Source organism: Olea europaea, chromosome 2 (genome assembly GCF_002742605.1).
Source record: "Olea europaea var. sylvestris chromosome 2, O_europaea_v1, whole genome shotgun sequence".
Classification (NCBI taxonomy): domain Eukaryota; kingdom Viridiplantae; phylum Streptophyta; class Magnoliopsida; order Lamiales; family Oleaceae; genus Olea; species Olea europaea.
This window is the reverse complement of record NC_036238.1, coordinates 25,623,810-25,644,181: the sequence shown is the minus strand read 5'-3', so window position 1 is coordinate 25,644,181 and position 20,372 is coordinate 25,623,810. Positions and strand designations below refer to the sequence as shown.

The following is a 20,372-nucleotide window of genomic DNA, read 5'->3' as shown; positions in this document are numbered from 1 at the left end:
TTATTATTATTATTATTATTTTTTTTTTTTAAAGAGTCCTATTCTAATTGTAGGCAGCCAGATTTTTAGTATCACTCATACCTCTTGTGAATTCTATTGGATGTATTCAAACCACAAATTTATGGAAGTACAATTTGGAAATGTAAATAAGTAGATTAAATGCTCGTTAGACGCACAAGCAGCCATATTATTAAATTTTGTTCTGAACTCTCTGTTGCACGGAAATAGCACATATTTTCATATGAATGGATTTTTAACCTCTCTTTCAGATATTCTTGCTTTGGCCTTTGTAATAAATGTAATTGGTTTCCTGCGTTTCTCAAAACAAGAGAAGAAAATTGTGGTATGGTTCTTAAAAATTGAAAGTTTGCTATCCAATGATGGAAAATATGAGGTGTCATCTTGTGTGTATAAGTATGTCAAATGGCTGATATTCACCAATCATTACTTTCAGCATCTTTTTATTATTTATATTTTTTTTATCAACGTAAAGACATGCAGTACTTGTATACATATTTGCACACTGCTTTGTTTGAATTTGTTATGACATGATTGTCTGTTTTGGTGCTTCTCTGATGCAGGGTGATCTTCTGAAGGTCAAAGTGAATAAACTGGCCTCTGTTAAAACCCAACTTCCATACTCCTACTATTCCCTTCCTTACTGTAAACCAGATAAAATTGTAGACAGCGCGGAGAATCTTGGGGAAGTTCTTCGGGGTGATCGTATTGAAAACTCTCCCTATATGGTCGGTATTGTTTTATTTTATTCTTCTGTTACTTGGACAGGAAACTTAATGTACCCATCATCATTCATTTAAGACAATACGTAATACACCTTTTAAATAATACAAAATAAGACTTCTCAACCATGTTTGTTATTACAGTTTAAAATGCGAGAGCCACAAATGTGTAATGTTGTGTGCCGTGTTACACCTAACGCCAAATATGCAAAGGAATTCAAAGAGAAGATAGATGATGAATACCGGGTGAACATGTGAGCCACCTTATTATGGAATCTTGTACATTCTAATATTCTTGCATTGCATGACTTACTTTGAGTTTTGATGTTCTCTTAACAGGATTTTAGATAATCTCCCGCTAGTCGAGCCTTATAAAAGAGGCGACATGGATTCAGTTGTGTATCAACATGGTTTCAGCATTGGTCTAACAGGACAGTATGCTGGAGTAAGTATGTTTATGAAGTTGCGAATTTCATAGTATTACCTTTACATTGAGAAGTCCAGTCTTGACTCCTTTTGTCCTCCCTGAATTCGCTATTTATAGAAAAAGGAGCAGAAGTATTTTATCAACAATCACTTGACGTTTACAGTGAAGTTTCATAAGGATGAACAGACTGATGCTGCAAGAATTGTGGGATTTGAAGTCAAACCATTCAGGTAATGGTTCTGATGGCTTAATTTTGTGCTTCAGATAGTTCTTGCCTGTTTATTGATGTTATATTCTCATTGCACATCCAGTGTTAGGCATGAATACGAGGGTAAATGGGATGATAAAACACGTTTAACGACCTGTGACCCCCATGCGAAACGCACTGTAACCAGCTCTGACTCCCCTCAGGAGGTTGAAGATAAGAAGGAAATCATCTTCACATATGATGTTGAGTTCAAGGTAATGCTTTGTGTTCAATGTGCATAAAATAATTATGCATTCAGTTGTAATATTGATGGTGTTATACCGGCATTTCTTGCTCCTTGCTTCACATTTGCAGGAAAGCGAAATTAAGTGGGCATCTAGATGGGATACTTATCTTTATATGGCTGATGATCAAATCCATTGGTTCTCAATTGTCAACTCTTTAATGATAGTCCTTTTTCTCTCTGGAATGGTGGCCATGATCATGTTGCGGACCCTTTACCGTGACATCTCCAAGTACAACCAGCTAGAGACTCAGGAAGAAGCTCAAGAAGAAACTGGATGGAAATTGGTCCACGGTGATGTTTTCAGACCTCCAGCAAACTCAGATTTGCTTTGTGTTTATGTTGGAAATGGTGTTCAGTTCTTTGGGATGATAGTAGTTACCATGATCTTTGCTTCACTAGGGTTCCTATCCCCTTCAAACAGAGGAGGATTGATGACAGCTATGCTTCTTCTCTGGGTATTCATGGGCCTTTTTGCTGGATATGCCTCGGCTTGTTTATACAAGATGTTCAAGGGAACAGAATGGAAGAAAATTACTCTTAAAACAGCTTTCATGTTTCCAGGAATCATTTTTGCCATATTCTTTGTGTTGAATGGTCTAATCTGGGGTGAGAAATCCTCAGGGGCTGTACCATTCGGGACCATGTTTGCATTAGTGTTCTTGTGGTTTTGCATTTCAGTTCCTCTCGTTTTCGTAGGTAGTTATGTTGCATTTAAGAAGCCAGCTATAGAGGATCCAGTGAAAACCAATAAGATTCCAAGGCAAATTCCCGAGCAGGCCTGGTACATGAATCCCATCTTCTCCATCTTAATCGGAGGCATACTTCCATTTGGTGCAGTATTTATCGAGCTCTTTTTCATACTCACATCAATATGGTTGCAACAATTCTATTACATTTTCGGTTTCCTCTCCATTGTGTTCATCATCCTAATCGTCACCTGTGCTGAGATCTCGATCGTGCTTTGCTATTTCCAGCTGTGCAGTGAGGACTACCTCTGGTGGTGGAGGTCATACCTGACCGCAGGGTCCTCGGCTCTCTACCTCTTCCTTTATACAGCTTTTTACTTCTTCACAAAGCTCAATATCACAAAACCGGTGTCTGGCATCTTGTACTTCGGATACATGCTTATTGCTTCATATGCTTTCTTCGTTGTGACTGGTACTATTGGGTTTTTAGCATGTTTCTGGTTCACGAGGCTCATCTATTCGTCAGTGAAGATCGACTAAGTGAAGCAATGTGAACTAGAAGTGTCTATAGTTCCTCACGAAGTGTATAAACTCCTCAGATTGGATTTGAAATGCATGGCGTCTGCGATTTCATGGTCGACTCCTGAAACTTGTCTTTTGTAGCTCTTTAATACGGGTCCCTGAGTTTTGAGTCTTTGCTTCTGTTATAAAGTTTTCACTATATTCTTTAGAAACCTTGTTGAGATGATTCTGTAGCAATTAACGTCGTTAATTGTTCGTTACAGTTAATGACCACTAATTCCTGTAAAATAGTAATTTTCCCTCTGTTACAACTAAAACTATATGCAAGATACTGCTATTTTGTCACTAACGTTAAGGCAAAATTTCAAGATGGCAATTAAGCTTGCCATTCTTATCTCAGAGTTCATATTTCGTACCAAATCTATCACTCTTCGGTTGGTCACCATCCGTTAAATGGACCTAACGGTTGTGCCTACGAGTCTCTGTGATAATAATATTGATGTGTAATAATATTGCATTAGTTCCCTTCTCTTTACTAACCTCTTGGACATATTTTGGGGAGACATTGGTTGAGGTGGAGTGGAGGGAGTAAAGAAAAGGGAGTGGAAAAAAGCGCGACCAGTGGGAATTCTGGTAATTTCACGGTCAGAGGGCCATTTCTTCAGCTGCAGCTTCAGCCGAAGTCGCAAAGAAATGGAAGACTTGTTAAATACTAAACACAACTACATTAGCTTATAGGGATAGTAGGTGCTCCAGTTGAAACTGATGGGTAGAAGTTGTGATAATATATCACTTTTTACTCAAATAAACAAATTTTCATAAATCTTACAACATATATTTTATACAATAGAGCTATTTTCTCTCAACAACTCTTTTTTACAAATCTTACAATTTCTCTTCTACCCGATAGTTTAAACTACATGCCAATACACCTATTTATAGGAAAAAACTAAGAAGTGTTCAAGATGATCAAGTAACTCCTTAACCTCCTTTAGTAGAAAAAGTCAATCAAGGCAAGTAACCTTATTCCATATCTTTTGTTAAAAGGAGAGTTGAGAGTTTAAGATGCTCAAGTAATTTCACCTCCTTTAGAAGAAGAATTCAAAATGATTAAGTAACTTCCACTTCCTTTAGAGAAGAAGAGTTCAAGATGATTAAGCAATTCTTTAAAAGCTATCGACCAATCACAAGCTTTTCTTTAACCATGTAATATTCTTCTATCCAATAAAACACTTTTGTTTAATTAAGTAGAATTTTGACTAAGTCATATCTTCATCTTCATAGCTTCTTGATGATTTTGAACTTCTTCGTATTTCTAGAATTCCATTGGTCAAGTTTATACTACTTTCGACACGATCCATCATCAGAAATTCATAAACAATCTCTATTGAATTTAATGTATACTGTTGTATCACACTGGCTATGAAAGAAAGCTAAAATGCCTATACTACACATTTCCATTTTCCTACAAACTGATGTATATAATCTGAGTCTTCATTTTTCGTTCTGAACGCCATTCTGTGCATAGGTCTCGAAGTTGGACATAAACAATTTCATTTTTTACGTTTGCGCTGCAAAGGAAGGAAAAAAATAAAAATAAAACCTTTTGGATTTACACAGAAAACAAAGTTCCTGATCCCAAAAATTCCTATATTAGTAGGACCTGTTTTTCTTGGAGCACATATAGTATCAATAACCCTTCGGATATTTGAAATAATCCCAAGGATGGATTGGCTTTTAAAATATCAAGTTGTCATAGATTGTCATAAAAATAAAAAAAAATTTGAGTTTATTATGATATCAAAGTAAACTTTCCCTAGAAATTTTTCATCTCCAATTTGTTTAAGCCAAATCTAAATCACAGAACTTAGATCACCAGAAGAAATTCTTGTAGTGAAGGAATTTCCTGAAGTTCTTTCTGGAAGATTTACCTGGTCTACCGTCGAATTGGAAAACAAAATTTACTATAGATTTAAATAAAACTAAACACAACTACATTGGCTTATAGGGATAGTAGGTGCTCCAGTTGAAACAATCCATCATAAAAAATTCATAAACAATCTCTATTGAATTTAATGTATATTGTTGCATCACACTGGCTACCAAAGAAAGCTAAAATGCCTATACTATATATTTCAAAGCGCATTTCAAAGGGATACTCAGACGAATTTCGAAGTCTAATTTCCAGTAGAGACATAAAACCGGATCAAGATATTAGCAAATTTAAAGTTTCATTTTCAAGCAATATATCAATCATTAGAACTCAAATTGAAGAGTCGAATATCAGTTTTCCAATATGTATAAAGAAGCAACTCTGCATCAATTTCGTCCAATTTCTTCTAAACTTTTATTGTAATTTTCAGAGTATCAAATAGAACCCAATTTTCAGAGTAAAGGAGGGTAAAATTTTACGACACAGAACTTCTAAGGAGATATTATATGAAAGAGATTTTGGTAAAAACTAAATGACAGGGGGAAAGAAATATCATGCAGTTTTAGCAAAGGGTAGAAATCTTTTTTTGATTCGAAAGGTAAAGAGTAACCTTTGAACTGATAGCCAGTTAATGTCTGGACATTCAAATAAATTGTCTTTCATCGAATATCCAGATTTCCCCTCTAAAACAATTATCATGGTGAAAAAAGTTGACGAAAGTCCAAACAAGAGATACACCTCGAAAGTAATTACGTCATTTGGTAATAATACAGAAAAATAAAGAACACAAAATGATAATGCAAAACAACTATAGTAGTAGTAAACAAAATTGCTGTGACTTTGCCAAAAGATCAAGAATCAGAGGAAAGGGGTAATTCTCTACCTGTCTTCAGCGCGATAAACGCGTACGCCTGATGACTGATACTGATAGCCAAGAGAACGCAGCGTTGCAGTTAGCATTTCAATTTTCTGCATCAAACAAATAGATTTTCAGTATAATGAATGCGATGGGATGTGCTTGAGTTCTCTTGATAGATTAGATTTTACCACCTCAAATTATCACTAATTCCAACGGGGTGCCCCTCCGACTTACCAATTGTATCGATAGTCCACTCACATTCGTGATATATCCAGTGTCTAGCATTGCGAGCTTATCATCTTGGCTCCTTTCAATTGTATCAAACAAGAAGCCAATGAAATTTAAGAAAGAAATAATAGCAATAACAATTTCACCGGACAGTTCATTCTCTCACTTTGGCTTATGGATTCCATTAACGGTTATTGAGTTGATCATCTGGGTTCCTTAATACCGCCTTTTTCCTTGAGTTCCTACAGGGACATAACATCAGGGTAAAATATATAACTTCAAAATCTAAAACCCCATTTTGAAACTCAAATAACGTTTAACATACATTACAAAACAAAGTGGACTAAAAATAAAGTAAAGAAAACAAAGAAGAAAATGTGAACAAAATAATAAATAATTCACGGTTGCGCACGCTCCTGGTAAGCTCTTCTTCGGTTCCGTGACACCTTTATAACCTGCAACGAGGTTTCGCTTCAAATATCAAGCAAAAAGAAAAGATGTTTAGAAGAAAACACACATCAGAGACATAAAGTAAGTCAGATGCTTAGAAGAAAACACACATCAGAGAAATAAAGTAAGTCATAAACTTTGCTTTTCTCAGTTTTCTGTATTTAATGACTGAGAAGCGATTGGCAGATTCTTGATAGTAGCAATGACAACAGGGTGAGACAAAATGTGTTAGGGGTCAAAATCAAATTTTTAAAAAAAGGGACGAATTTTTTATTTTTTTTTACTATACGGGTTATAAACTGTTTTACTATTTTTTTATCTTAATTATTTTTAATCTAAAATTTTTTTATATATATAAAAAAAAAAATTGATCATTTTTAGGATTTTTTTTTATTACTGTTACTTTTTGCTCTCAATTAATTATTTTTTTTAAAAAAAATAATCTAATAAATTTCCTAATAAATTTTTGACGTCATTTGAAAAAGAAAATTTGATCGAGAGAAAAATGTAACAATAATAAAAAAAAATCCTAAAAATGATTGAATTTTTTTATATATAATTTTTTTCAGATATAAAAATAATCAAGATGAAAAAGTAGTATAACAATTTATAATCCCTATGAAATAATAAAAATTTTATTAAGAATTTTACGTCCAAAAAAAATAAAATTTGATGTCATACCACATAAAATTTTCTAATAAAATGATGTAAATTACATTAGAAAATTTTTCGCGCAAAAATAATAAACATTAATAAAATAATTAATTTTATTCTTTAAAAAAATGAGTTATACGTCTCTTTTTAGCATACACGTTTGACGTACGTTTAACTATTTTCGATATTCATTTAGATTATTCGATATATTTATGATATAGTTCTTGAAATAAGTTTCGAGAGGATATAAAAGATTTATGGATATGACTAGCGTATAATCGTCGAAATTTTTTTTAAAGTTAGCTTGTTATCGAAATTTTTGAAATATTAGTTTGAAACTGTCTATTTTGACGCATCATAACATTTGTTACGATTGGCTATTTCGTACAACATTAATGATGTGAAAATACTAGATTGTGAGTATTTCAAAATGATATTAAAAATGTAATATTTCAATTTTGTTTGATATTTCATATTGACTCAAGTGATTCTAGGGGACCCTTGGATCCGCCCCTGATTTATGACATTATCCCAATTAGACAAGGATAATGAGGTAATATTTTGGTTGAATACACAGGTGTCATTCTCTAAACTTCTAATGGTGGTAAAAATTCAGTCCAATTTTGCTCAGAACCCAACCAAACAGGTCCAAATCAACAGCCACGTGTAAAGAAGAAGACAATAGAACTCAGCCAGCCAGTTCCCGTCGGATTCAGTTGTATGATTTAATTAACTGCAGAGTCTGCATTTAAACCGAGTAATTAGCACAAAATATTCATACTTTTCGATGTTTTTGTGTAAAACGTCTCTACCTTTTATTTTTTGACGGATTATACCCTCACCTGTATTTTTATTTTTTTACGCAAAACGTCCTTCTGTCAACGCTCCGTTAAAATGCTCAGTTAAATCAAAAGATAATTATCACAAAAGATCCCTACCTTTCAATGATATTGTGCAAAACGTCTCTACCTTTAATTTTTAGCATTTTCACCCCACATTTCACCTTTAATTGCGCAAAAGGTCATTTTCATCCATTTTTTTTCAATAAAATGACGATTTTACCCTCCTATTGAAATAAAACAAAAGGAAAAGAAAAGAAATTAATTAATTGCAATCATAGTCCCAAATCTTTCAAAACATTACAGATAAATCCTAAATTCTCCACAACCGCCACTTTCACAACCCCACCAAGCCATCACATATAGATCCATAGAGCACCATCTTTCGGCCACAATACCTATCGGACTCCACCACCACCAGCCTCTCCTCACTCTCCCCAATATCTTCCTTCATAGTATTGGTCACCAATCTGTTCGAAACAATCACATTTACTGTGGTGGAGTCCGGTGGGCATGGTGGCCGAAAGGTGGTGTTATGTGGATTTATAGTTGGCAGTTTGATAGGTTGTGAGAGTGGTGGTGGTTGAGAATTTATGATTTCTTTGTAATTTTTTAAAAATTTAAGGACTACGGTTGTAGTTAGTAATTCATCTTTTCTTTTTGTTTTATTTGAATAGGAGAGTAAAATCGTCATTTTATTGAAAAAATGGATGAGAATGACATTTTTCGCAATGAAAGGTGAAAGGTATGGATGAAAATGCTAAGAAAGGTATGGACGTTTTGTACAATAAAGTTGAAAGGTACCCTACATTTTGTACTAATTACTTTTAATTTAACGGAGCATTTTAATGAGAATTTGACAGAAAGACGTTTTGCGCAAAAAAAAAGGTAAAGATGAGAGTGTAATCCGCCAAAAAACGAAAGGTATAAACGTTTTGTGCTAATTACCCTTTTAAACATTCATAAGTTCACCTCTAGTTATTGCTTGCTAAGCCCCTCTTTGTCACCTCTTATTTTACATTTTACGTATTATTTTTTCTACAGTACTTATTTACAACCACATTCCTCATTAAAATAATATTACCCGCAAAGAAAAAACTTTTCCATTCTTTTTTAATCGTACATTCTCCATAAATCTACTGTTTCATAATACATTTTTTCAAAATTAAAGGGGCACAAACACACCCTAGAACTTTTGTACTTCTTTTCACTTAAAGTAATTTTTCCCAAAATTATTTTCACCTAGTAGCAAAAGCGCAACAATCACTATCTAGTATTGATTTCCATATTTCTCGTTATATCATTAATGAATTTAATCAATCGATAAATTTGTATTTGTAAAATTGACATATATGCAGATTGCAGAGAAATCTAAAAAATGTAAATAATATAAAAATAGAATCACCATACATTTTGGCACCTAGCAATTTTACAATGCCCAGAAGCACATTACATAATTTGCAGACAAACTGAAAAAAACTAATAAATATTGTACATCAAAAGTCAGCAGCTTCCCCAAATAAAGAATACAAGTCTAGTTCCAAGCCTGAACAATTATATGTGTATTTTTTATGCATCAAAATATGTTAAAAACAATTATATGTGTATTTTTTACGTGGAAAAAGGGAACTATTCGCCGAATTCGATGGAGAATCACTTCAATAATAGAAACTTCAACTTCTTCCTAATATTCACCCAAGCCAAGAGAGAAAGGATTCGCCATCAGCTCTTAGGTCTTTGTTGAAGGGATTAGTTGCTAAAGCTATAGATGAGAATCCCAATGCTGCCGATCTTCTACTTTCAGTAAAGGGCTCATTAGGCCATAGAGTCACAAGTCACGGAAATCCGCCTCTGTCAAGGATCTCCTGCTTCCACCGACTTGTGCTTTCCTGACTTTTTTTGCTCTCTTCCAACCTAACTTCTAAAACCCTCCCTTTCACTCTCAGGTTTGGGACTCGTTCCTTGATGACATGGCCAGCCCCCTATTGGGTGACCGCAACCTTCGATGCCCTGTTTTTATTTCGAGGTAGGGATGCCTACGAGTCAGTCAAGTCGAAATTTAAGATTTTTGGCTCGGCTAGAGTAAAAATTGTTCTAACTTTTTTTGGCTGTGACCTTATCGAGCCGAGCTAGCTCGTATTTATTTTTTAAAACACAAGCAGCTTGTGCTGTCTCAAAAGACAGCGTGTAACTTCCATTTTTTTTTTAGGATCAGCTCATCACAAGCCATACGGATTAGCTCAAACTCAGGCCAATACCCCCCCAAATGGGGCTCAACTCAAGCCTCGAGCCAAGCCAATTTAGGCATTTTCAGGGTGGATCAATGGGCGACTAAAGCCAGTAAACCAAATTCATACCCCCGAGCATAGGACGACTATTAAAATATTTTTTTTATTTGTTCACGTGTTTATTTATTTTGCTAATATTATTTAATTATTTTTTATGTTATAATTATATCATCAACGTTTTATATTAATTTTTATATTCAACCTGTGTGTTAATTAAAAACCCAAAGATTCTTTATGCAGAGGGAAAAATAAGCGAGATAAAAAAAAAAAAAAAAAAGCTTGAGACTCACAATTTTTCAATCATATATTTCATCAACTATTATCAAAATATATAAAATTTAATTTTTATCTAAACCAAACATCAACTAAATACAAATGTACGAACAAATATCTTCTCCATGATCGTAAAATATTTGAACAAAATCGTTTGTGCTCCGTCCTGCTGCCATCTTAATTCCAGAGAATAGTGTTTTTCTTAATAGCTCATAAATCATTGAGGGTCCAAGCTGATACACAATTTATAAAGTAGAAAATGCTTACTTTTTACATTTTATAAATACAGAGTAAAGGAACCAAGAACAAAGGGGAAGAGACCAAATCAAGCATATTTAGTTACATAATGTCCTAATGAGACACATGACCATAACATTCTCGCGTAGAAGAGTCATTTAATCAACTTAGAGGTTCGAAGACAAATCAATCTGCATCGGCAGTAAAGTCGGGCTCCGGTGGCTTTTGGAGTTTCACCAATTCCCGAGCACTCTTAAGATTCCGATTTCTGTGTACTCCCCTGAGAGCATTTGCTGCAAATCTTGTTGCCAAGAACGTCGCACCAATGCTATATGAGCCTCCACCGGCGTTCGTGCTGGCCTTAGCTAACTCTTCAGCTGCTTCTTCCTTCCTATGAAGCTCCAGAAGTTTCCTTTTGCAGTGCCGCCTCCAGGCTGCTTGGATAAAGCACGCGGCCCAAGTCCTCCACTGCTGTGAATAGAACCGGAAGGTGTGTTGAACCTGTCTGCTGTGAAGTCGTCTGAACTGACCTGCAACAAATTTTAGTTCATCGGCTGTTAGGGCGAAAGCCTCAACCTCCATCAATGCCTTCACTGTTCGAGTAGAAGATGGTAGGTTGGAACCGGATTTGGGATCCAGTGCCCAAGTTAGAAGTTCTTCACCACAAAAATCTCCCTCTTTTAGCAAACTGCGGTTGAAAAAACCACTTCTCCCTCCATCCGTTGTCACACTTTCTAGACGCCCACGTATGATGAATAGCATTTCATCAACTGGATCTCCTTCTCGAACGATGTAAGTATTTTCAGTATATAGACAGGGTTTCAGTCTTTCACATATGGCATCTAGCAACCTCTCGTCCATATTCTCAAACAGCGGAACCTGCAAAATGTTGGTGGTCACATGTACACAGCTCAGAAACTACTACAGAATAAATCATGTATCTGTTATATCCATAACTTGGAATTCTTCGAAATTTCAAGGCATGCAAACATAACGAAAAATAAGTAATCAGGAATCCCCCCCTTTCCACCTGAGATCCCATTCTTAGAATCTCCACTCGAGAAAGATTTGCATAAAAAATCAATCAAAGGCATATAAGGAAGCAAACTATCAACAAGAAGATTACCCTCTTGACCAAAGCCAGACAAAGATGGCGCTTTATGTCTCTTCTAAGATCCTTTGGTAGACTCTGAACCAAACTCTCTTCATCTACTCCACGTGTTTCCAACCATTTGTATTGATCATACTTTCTAACCCTTCCCCTAAGATCTGGTGGGAGCAAGCGATGATGCATCCATTGCTCTGAGTCGCGCCTTTTGACTCTCATCTCCTCAAGTCGAATAGTAAGAGACTGGAGATATGTCTGTTGCAACAGAAGATAAAAACGCAAAAGAAATAAGCAAATTCCATAAAACTTTTGAGCAATGCACTATACAATATTCAAAATTCTAACTGTTTTGGATGCAACTACAGACTACAGAGAGGTGACATATAAAAGCCCAAAATGTTCTTATGCACTTTAGTCATGTTGCGCAATAAGTATATTAGTTATTATCCCAGTTTATATTTTTTTCAAGAGCACCATGAAACTTGAGCACTTACACGTTACTATTCATAGTTTTGTTGCTCCACGTACCAAATACCATATGGTTATGTTATAATACTAAACGGTGGATATGTGATGGATAAATTTGGAATGTCATCCAATCCACTGTTTGAAAGGAAACCTTAATACCACAATTAAAAAAAAACATCAAATGGAATGCAACAATTGTTCTTACAGTTCTCGATGACGTGTTATAGAAAACATCTCTGCTGAACATCTCAACAGCAATAGGTATCTTCACCATTCACGAAACTAGCATATTTTGAATAAATAAAAAATAAATAAATAAATAAAAGAAAAAGAAAAAAAGGCATGACCTAGTTTAACAACAAATTGCTTAACACAATTAAGCCCATGCTTAACCCTAAGGGATAGCTCAGTGGGTGGACTTTGAGTTTACTCCTCAATAGTCACCAATTTAAGTTCCCTCAAGACCACTTAGATGAGTACTGACTGTAAGCTTCAGGATCCTGTGGGATTAGTCGGGGGTGAACGTAAGCACCCACAGTTATATAAAAAAAAAAAAAAAAAAAAGCCCAAATCTCATTTTCACCATAAATTATCCCATAAAATTCATTTTTTGCATTTCCCCATTACTTTTTCCTACATTTTAACCACATTCTCCAAAAACTCACTTTCCAAAAACTCGCTTTTAAAGAAATCTCTCCCACATGCAGGGTTAATTGCTAACCGAAACCAACAAATCTGCCTGCCCAAAACTGACCACGACGATCTGAAGTTGAAACAAATTATAGGGTTCTCATGCTCCAGGTCTACCTGCACTTCAAACTCGCAAAGTACCAAAATTTAAGCACCAATACGTACTGTATCTTCTACGATAAGCCCATATTAATTATTAGTATAGAAGGCATTCAGCAATTTTAGTCCATTTTGTACAAGCACTAGATCTAACTATGGAACCAAAATAATCTCCAATTTAACTACTCTTGTTTCCTAAAAATCAATTATGAGTACTTTTGTTTCAAAATTTATTTGTCAAAAATAATAAATCGTAAAAGAGGATGATAAAATTTAGTAAAGGGAAGTAATATTTATAGCTAGAAGAGTTCTGCAGTTCCAAACCATTAGGGATCTAAATAGACAAATCCATGCCAGAAATAACTTCAGAAATCCATTCTAAAATAAATAATAAATTTGAGGATAGGAGTGGAAATTCACACACTAAAAAGTTTAAAAGAAAAAGAAGAGTCAGAGCGTTATATTTCTTTTTCAAAGTCTGTGTAATGTTGGTGGGCAGAGAAAGGAAGAAGAAATTACTGCACAAAACAATGATACAATCATCATTGTCTGCATTAACATGAATTACCTGCATGTTTCCAATCAATAGAGCAAAAAGAATGAGGCCAAAAATGGCTAATGCAATGCTGAATATAGACTCCCCTGGGAAGGTGCTGGTTTCAAGTCCCTGGCCAAGTGTACTGCAGAGAGAAGAGTAATGCTGTAACTTGTGGAATCAAGTACAAAGACAATTCTGATTATTGAATTTCAACTCATAACCAAAAAATCAGCATATTCAACTCACGTTTTTCAACAACTGTACTTGAACAGTATGTAAATATAAAGATTGATTAGCAATTTTTAAAATGGATCAAAAGGGGGAGTAGCACGATTACTTCATAAATATCATTAAATATGCATGATAATTGTACGACGAAGTGTATGAGGAATGTGCAGGCACCCTATCCTGACTATAATACGTTGCAGACACCTGTCTAGACATGAAAACAAGCTATTGAATATAGCCATGTCTATATATGAACTCAACTATACCACATAATTACGGGTAAACTGATGCACATAGAGATAATACAAGGAAAGCAAATATAGGAAGTGTGTCATAAGCGTGTCGTCGCAGTAACCCAAAAGTTCAATTAGACAACAATGCAGACACTGTAAGGTCTAAATAACTGAAGGATTAAGACATTATTGAAATACAAATGGTTCCAGGTGAGTGTAGAAGTTCGTTCACCTCAAATTTTGCAGTCCCCACCAGAGACAGTAGCAATATTTCGACAAAAAGTTTTTTGATGAAACTATGTCAGATGACAAAGCCTTCTTAAAGATTCCAAAATCAAATGGTGGATTGTTATCAATATCTACAGGGCAAGATGAATTTAGAACTGAATTGCTGATGTTACCCCAGGCCTCGTAGCCACTCATCTTCTCGTTCCCACAATACAAGAAATCAGTGTTACATGTAGCATTATGTTTACAAGCTTTTTGCCAGCATGTATCGTTTCGCTCCACTGATAATACATACCAGAAAGCCCCAACTATCTGCAAACAGACCATGTAAAAGAGTCTCAGGATTATATATATTTGTCACTCCGTCTTTAAGCATTAGGACTCATAATAAACACAATAATTGCAAAAGCAGCTTTCTGCGAGAATGAAGAGCAGATCAGCATATTTGTTAGGATTAGTGCCCTGGAAGCAAAATTAGTACCGAACATTCTCTAATTAAAAAATAAAATAAAAAAAATAGATTTACTTACTGTAGATTTTACATATTGCATTATTGCATGATCAAATATCATAAGAATCTATGGTTATTATGAATAATGCACATAAATATGTGAAAAATATAATTCATAAATTTTCGTTGCATTAGAGGTAGTTTAAAACTTATGGTGAAAGATAGGGCACTACATGATTTTGATGGATTTAACCTAAAATATAAGTTGGTCACAGTGGATAAAGATGCACAGTTCCACACTTGATCACCGATCATGAGTGGTAACTTCTAGGTGGAAATGCAATGGACAGGACAAAGGAACTTCAGTTTAGTGTGCATACCAGTAACGTAACTGAATGTCACTTGCTCACTTGATGGCAGTGAGTAATGAACTCCTGTTCATGATTTAGACTCTTTGATATATTAAAGGGTGAGGTAGTTCAATGGATACAGGACCACATGTAAGGTTCTTGCAGATTTTAATAGAAGATAAAGATCAAATTAAATTTGTGAATATTGACCGTTTATCCAAGTGAAGCCATAATATAACAGATATTTTTCATGCAACATTATTTCATATGTTTATGAAATGCATGTCACACCAATTGCTGACACACCAAAAGTGATGGTTCTTGCTGATTAGGATAAAATAACCACATAAGCCAACCCGCCTTAAAAAACTCATCCCAATGCAAGTGTCCAGTAAGACAGCCCAACATTCATAATTGACATCAACTCCAGTCTTCATGCGATACAAATTTCATGGCGTTCTTCATAATTTGTATACTGCAATCCAGGAGGGATCATGCAGGGGAAACCCAGAAGCGCAGCCCTGAACTACTTAAGGACTACTTACCATAGTTAAAAACAGGTTAAATCTTATGCCGTAAGTTGTTGTAAAAATAAAAGTACAGGCAAAAATAGATAACCAATACCCAAACAAAGCCTACCAAAAGAATAGTTGCTTACATGACTAGCCAGCATGTACAACAGCAAATAATTCACAGCACCAGCCCATGCAGTTTCAGCAAAAACACCAGTAGTCCTTTTCAGTTCCGAACTTAAGGGCAAAATTCGAATAAATCTAGGGAAATATTGAAGCAAAATGATAAAAAAAAGCGCTTGTTTTGTAGCCAGTACATCTGAGCCATTTGATCTCTGCAGAAATCTCCAGACAACAACCTGCACCAATTCATAAAGATGTACCAGTGTTAAAATAAAAACAAGAAAAACCACCTAAAAATTTCTGGATATCCCGTAGACATATTGTGTTGTGATAAACATTGCTTAACAGAAGCGCCCATGCTACAGAGCATATCGAATAAGGAACACAGAACATAATTAGAAGTGAATACAGAAGAAGAAATGCAGTCAGGTATTACAACTAGAGGCTGCAGGCCACGAGACCAAGGAACAGCAAATGGACCAACCCAAGGCACAGCCCATGAACCCCTGGCAAGCAATATCGAGACTGAACCGGGCAGCATACGGGTCAAGTCTATTCACCACTCCAAAAAAATTTAAAACTTCATAGGAATATGTAAATTTCTGACCAAGCAAAATTACCGCTGAGATTATAGCATTAGTAACCACGAAGTGGCACAAAATGAAAATTTTAAATAGCAATTCAGAGAAGACATGGATCTGTGACATAGTTTTTCTCCGCACCTGTGGTAGGGGAAGCACCGAGAGAAAATCTATGATGAAATAGCATCGTAAGTATCTTTTAGCGATTTGTGCAGAATCTATGACAAGTTCACCTCTTCCAAAAACTCGTGATGATGGGGCAATATAAGCCGTCCGGAATTGGAGAGCCATGTGAATGAGATAAAATGCATCAATAATTGTGCGCAAAGTTGTAGCTGTGATAGCTAGCTTTCGGTCCATCCCTAGGCATTTTGATGATTTATCAAAAACAGGAAGAAAGAAAAACAGTGGATCCACAGACACAGCTAGAATACATGATATGACAAAAAGTTTGTTCCAAAGTAGAAGAAATTTGTCCTGAGGGTCAAATATCTTCTTCTCAGATGCATTAAGATCTTCTGGAAACACTGCCGGAGAAACGCCAAAGCCCAGTGATCGTCCGATTGACTTGAGTCCTTCAGACCCTTTCATCATTCCTCTCTTGAACGACTTAGACTTGGTAGTTGTATGTCCAGAACGGCCTAAACCGTCAATGCTGAAGCCACATTTGTTTGTTGCAACCAAGGCTGATGGGGATGACAGTCTCGAGTCCAAGTCATCCAACCTAAACACAAAAATCAAACAGATGCAGATTACATTCCAAATAGTAGGAATAGACCCAATCTCTTATTCTTTGCCATTAAGGGGAGGGTTCCATCATGGTTCCCAATTTATTTTATAACCTAGATTATTTTATGGATTTTTCAGTTTTTTTTTCCAGCTTACGGATGAAAGGAGAAAGAGAAGACCCCATCTTTTTTAACTTTCTGAAGAACGCAAATGTAATGTTACAATGATGACAAAGAATGATAGTTATGAGTTGGATGAAAAGGGAATCAAATACGTTGATGATTCCCTTTACTTTCATTTTACTTTATTAGTATCGATGGTATAGGAGCCTTCAGGGTTGTTTCTACATCAATAGTAGATGACAATTTGCCTAAATAATTAAGAAGATAAGAAGTCGTTTGTTTGCAAGTTAGACTTTTAATTTTATTTATTTATATTTTTATGGATTTTTTTTTTAAAGATGGTTTATGATTGTCATGAGCAAATTTTTGTATTTTTAAATTCTTTTCAATCATTTTTTGGTTTTCATGACGTGTACTCAAAGCTTACACGTCGAAACTTATGCCTCACCTCAATGAGGTGAATGAATTGATATCCAATTGAAATTGTTTTAACATTGCCTCCTATGAGCATATGCAGTTTTAAGAATCACTTTCATATTAATATAGAGCCTGTTTGACAACCATTTTGATAGAAAAAAGAGTTTTGAATAGTGATTTTTAGGAGAATGTATGGTTAAAAAGTAGGGAAAAGTTTTTGGTATACGTATAGAATATTTTATTACGTGAATGTGTGGTTAAAGATGATCATATAGCAAACCTTAAAATAAATTAACAGTTGTCAAACAAGTACATAATTTCCAAAATAGAAACTTTCTTAGACATTGGAACATATTTATATAGAATCTTCTTTGTTCTTCCAGCAATCTAACCTACGGGACCCTCCTTACTTCTAGGAACCTAGCTTAGTGAAAGAAGCTAATGAAACATCACATGATGGACTTTTTTCCACCAAACATTAATGCTTTGACAATATTCCATGACAAGCAGTAAATTTTCATTTCCTAACAAGTGCAAGAACTAGGTAAAATTAGAATACCTTAAAAACTTTTCCCTCTGTCCACCAAGATATTGGGTCTTCGAGCCACTATCAAACATTTTGTAAAACCAATACAAATACAACTGCAAGGCAAGCAAAAAAGTTGAAAATAATAGAATGCCAGAAGGTGCCAAATGATAGATTACTCAGTATGCAATATACAAGCAATAAATTTATATCAACAAAACTCACAATACAGCATTTAAAACTTTACGTTTATGCTATATGTACATCACAACATTACGAACAGATGATGTGGCGAGATTTGATTGGATCAAAATCTCATTAAAGAAAGAAATAAATAAATAAATAAAACTTTCCCACTTTCTTTTTTGACACCTCATCAATTTGTAAAAATTTATGTAAATGGTGATATACAACAAGTATTTTCCAAAACTTTATTTTGTCTCACAATGAAATCAACCAGTACATTTTGGTTTTGATAAAATAGAGGAGATGAAAAAGAAAGAGAGGAAGGGGGGGGGCATCATGAGGTATGCCAAAATAGACGTTTTCCGTGTCATTCTATGATAGCCATTTATAGATCATGGTTAAATATATGAATGCAAATGAATTGTTAGCTTGTAATTTGTCTTAACTTTTAAACTTATCTTTTATTTTCACTGTCAAACTATTTTGATCTAAATTTGGGAGATCCCGTGACCAGGGTGGACAATTAGGCCAACAATAGTATAATACAATCACCTGTAATATAAATACTCCATACTCAGCTCACAAAAAATAAAAGAGTAACATTACTAAACAAAAGCTATCTTCATACTTAAAGTTGAACCACTTGATCTAAAAGTTTAAAATGTTAGAATTGGTCATGTGTATATCGTTTAAATGTTGTCTCCATATACCCCTCACACGTGCAGACATGATTCATTTTTCAGTTTCATTAAATGGGCAAAGGTAAGACTTAAACTCGTAACCTTTGCTTCTTTTAATATTATGTTGAACCATTTAATCTAAAAGCTTAAGCTATTAGAGAGTGGCTACCTGTATACCATTTAAATATCGCCTTTGACACTTATTTTCACTTACATGTGGTTAGACAATTTCCATTAGCAGAATCGTTACATTTCCTTATGGCGTTACTGCTTTCTCTACATTGGTAACACTTTTTAGGCTCAGACAGACAATATATACCACCCTGATATAAATTCTAATCCATCTGCAGGGCAATTTCCAGTTGCTCTTTAAGAAAATATCATTCATTTTCTCAAAAGTACAAGTAATTACGGTACTTTATTATCACAAAAGCTCTGCCAAGAATATCAATTTTTTTCATAGCAGAATAAACAACAGCAATCAGTAGAAAACTAGCATGATTTCCTGGAGCTGCTAGCTCTGATATACTTAACCAAGAACCTAGACACTATAGTTCTTCAGAGCCTAAAACTCTTTTCCCTTGTATAATACCATAAATTCGTGACTTCTGATTTACAGTAACAAATAAAAAACACTCACAAAGGCATTATGATCATAGAAGAAATGCTAACTTAAGAAGTCAGTAATCTGAGAATGTCATTTAAAGGTTCAATGGAATAACAAAAAATAAAAAATAAATAAAAAATAAACACAGCATATCTATATACGGACATCCCCTTTTGCTCTTAAAACCCTATCAAATGTCTTCAAAGATTTACATAACTGATTCTAAGCTCCAGAAATTGGCCACGTCTAGAGTCATGTAGTTTGAAAATGAATAAATTTTTTTTATTTTTTATTTTTGGAATTTCAGCTATACCTGCACTTTCTATACACCTAATAATAATTAAGAATTCTTAAATAAAAATTTCCTTACGAAGTTACTTTTAAGTCAACCCTCTTAATAGCTACAATTATCATTATAAAGTTGAGAACTTTGTGCATATTTCATTGTCACCTATCCTCTTTTTTTTCCCGCTTCTTCACAAATCTACAACCAGAATTACATGTGGTCGAAAAAAATTAAATCCTAAAAGAGCAAAATATGCGTGCGCTAAGAATCAGAGGTTTAGTCTGATTGTTCCGTAATTAGCAGGAAAAAAAAAGTATAACTAAAATAGAGGGAAAAAAACAAATTTTCATTATTAATTTTTGTTAAGGAAAGTACACATTGTAATTCAGATTCAGAAAAAGAAGTGAAAATAGATCGAAGGAAGAAACTTACAGCTGGAACTCTTGAGATTAAGCCATGAAGAATTCAACTTTAGAGAGAGAGAGAGAAGACTTGGTTTGAGCTGCAGACATGGAAGTCAAAATTTATCTAATGCTATTTTCTTGTTCGCACTGAGAAAATATTAGGAAGGGTGTAAGGT

General features: G+C 34.7%; 3 protein-coding genes across 3 annotated transcripts in view; 1 reads left to right on the top strand and 2 right to left on the bottom strand.

Annotated features, from left to right (window-relative positions):
- Positions 1-3,263, top strand: part of LOC111368190 (transmembrane 9 superfamily member 9-like) — an 8,573-nt gene extending 5,310 nt beyond the window's left edge. Inside the window, exons 2-7 of the mRNA XM_022989442.1 lie at positions 582-746; positions 885-994; positions 1,080-1,185; positions 1,285-1,397; positions 1,479-1,629; positions 1,730-3,263. Of these exons, the coding sequence (XP_022845210.1) occupies positions 582-746; positions 885-994; positions 1,080-1,185; positions 1,285-1,397; positions 1,479-1,629; positions 1,730-2,887 (1,803 nt within the window). The 3' untranslated portion in view covers positions 2,888-3,263. The remainder of the gene's footprint in view (positions 1-581; positions 747-884; positions 995-1,079; positions 1,186-1,284; positions 1,398-1,478; positions 1,630-1,729) is intronic.
- A 966-nt stretch (positions 3,264-4,229) lies between these two features.
- Positions 4,230-6,531, bottom strand: LOC111368205. The gene is made up of 6 exons (XM_022989460.1): positions 6,450-6,531; positions 6,292-6,344; positions 6,056-6,131; positions 5,896-5,968; positions 5,686-5,771; positions 4,230-4,440 (listed from the first exon to the last, which is right to left on the bottom strand). The coding sequence occupies exons 3-6, from the start codon at positions 6,094-6,096 to the stop codon at positions 4,335-4,337; spliced, it is 306 nt and encodes a 101-aa protein (XP_022845228.1). The 5' UTR covers positions 6,097-6,131; positions 6,292-6,344; positions 6,450-6,531; the 3' UTR covers positions 4,230-4,334.
- A 4,043-nt stretch (positions 6,532-10,574) lies between these two features.
- Positions 10,575-20,372, bottom strand: LOC111368182 (probable cyclic nucleotide-gated ion channel 5). Its single transcript, XM_022989429.1, has 8 exons — positions 20,225-20,372; positions 18,067-18,149; positions 16,381-16,963; positions 15,682-15,894; positions 14,227-14,534; positions 13,564-13,675; positions 11,757-11,993; positions 10,575-11,509 (listed from the first exon to the last, which is right to left on the bottom strand). The coding sequence occupies exons 2-8, from the start codon at positions 18,123-18,125 to the stop codon at positions 10,817-10,819; spliced, it is 2,205 nt and encodes a 734-aa protein (XP_022845197.1). The 5' UTR covers positions 18,126-18,149; positions 20,225-20,372; the 3' UTR covers positions 10,575-10,816.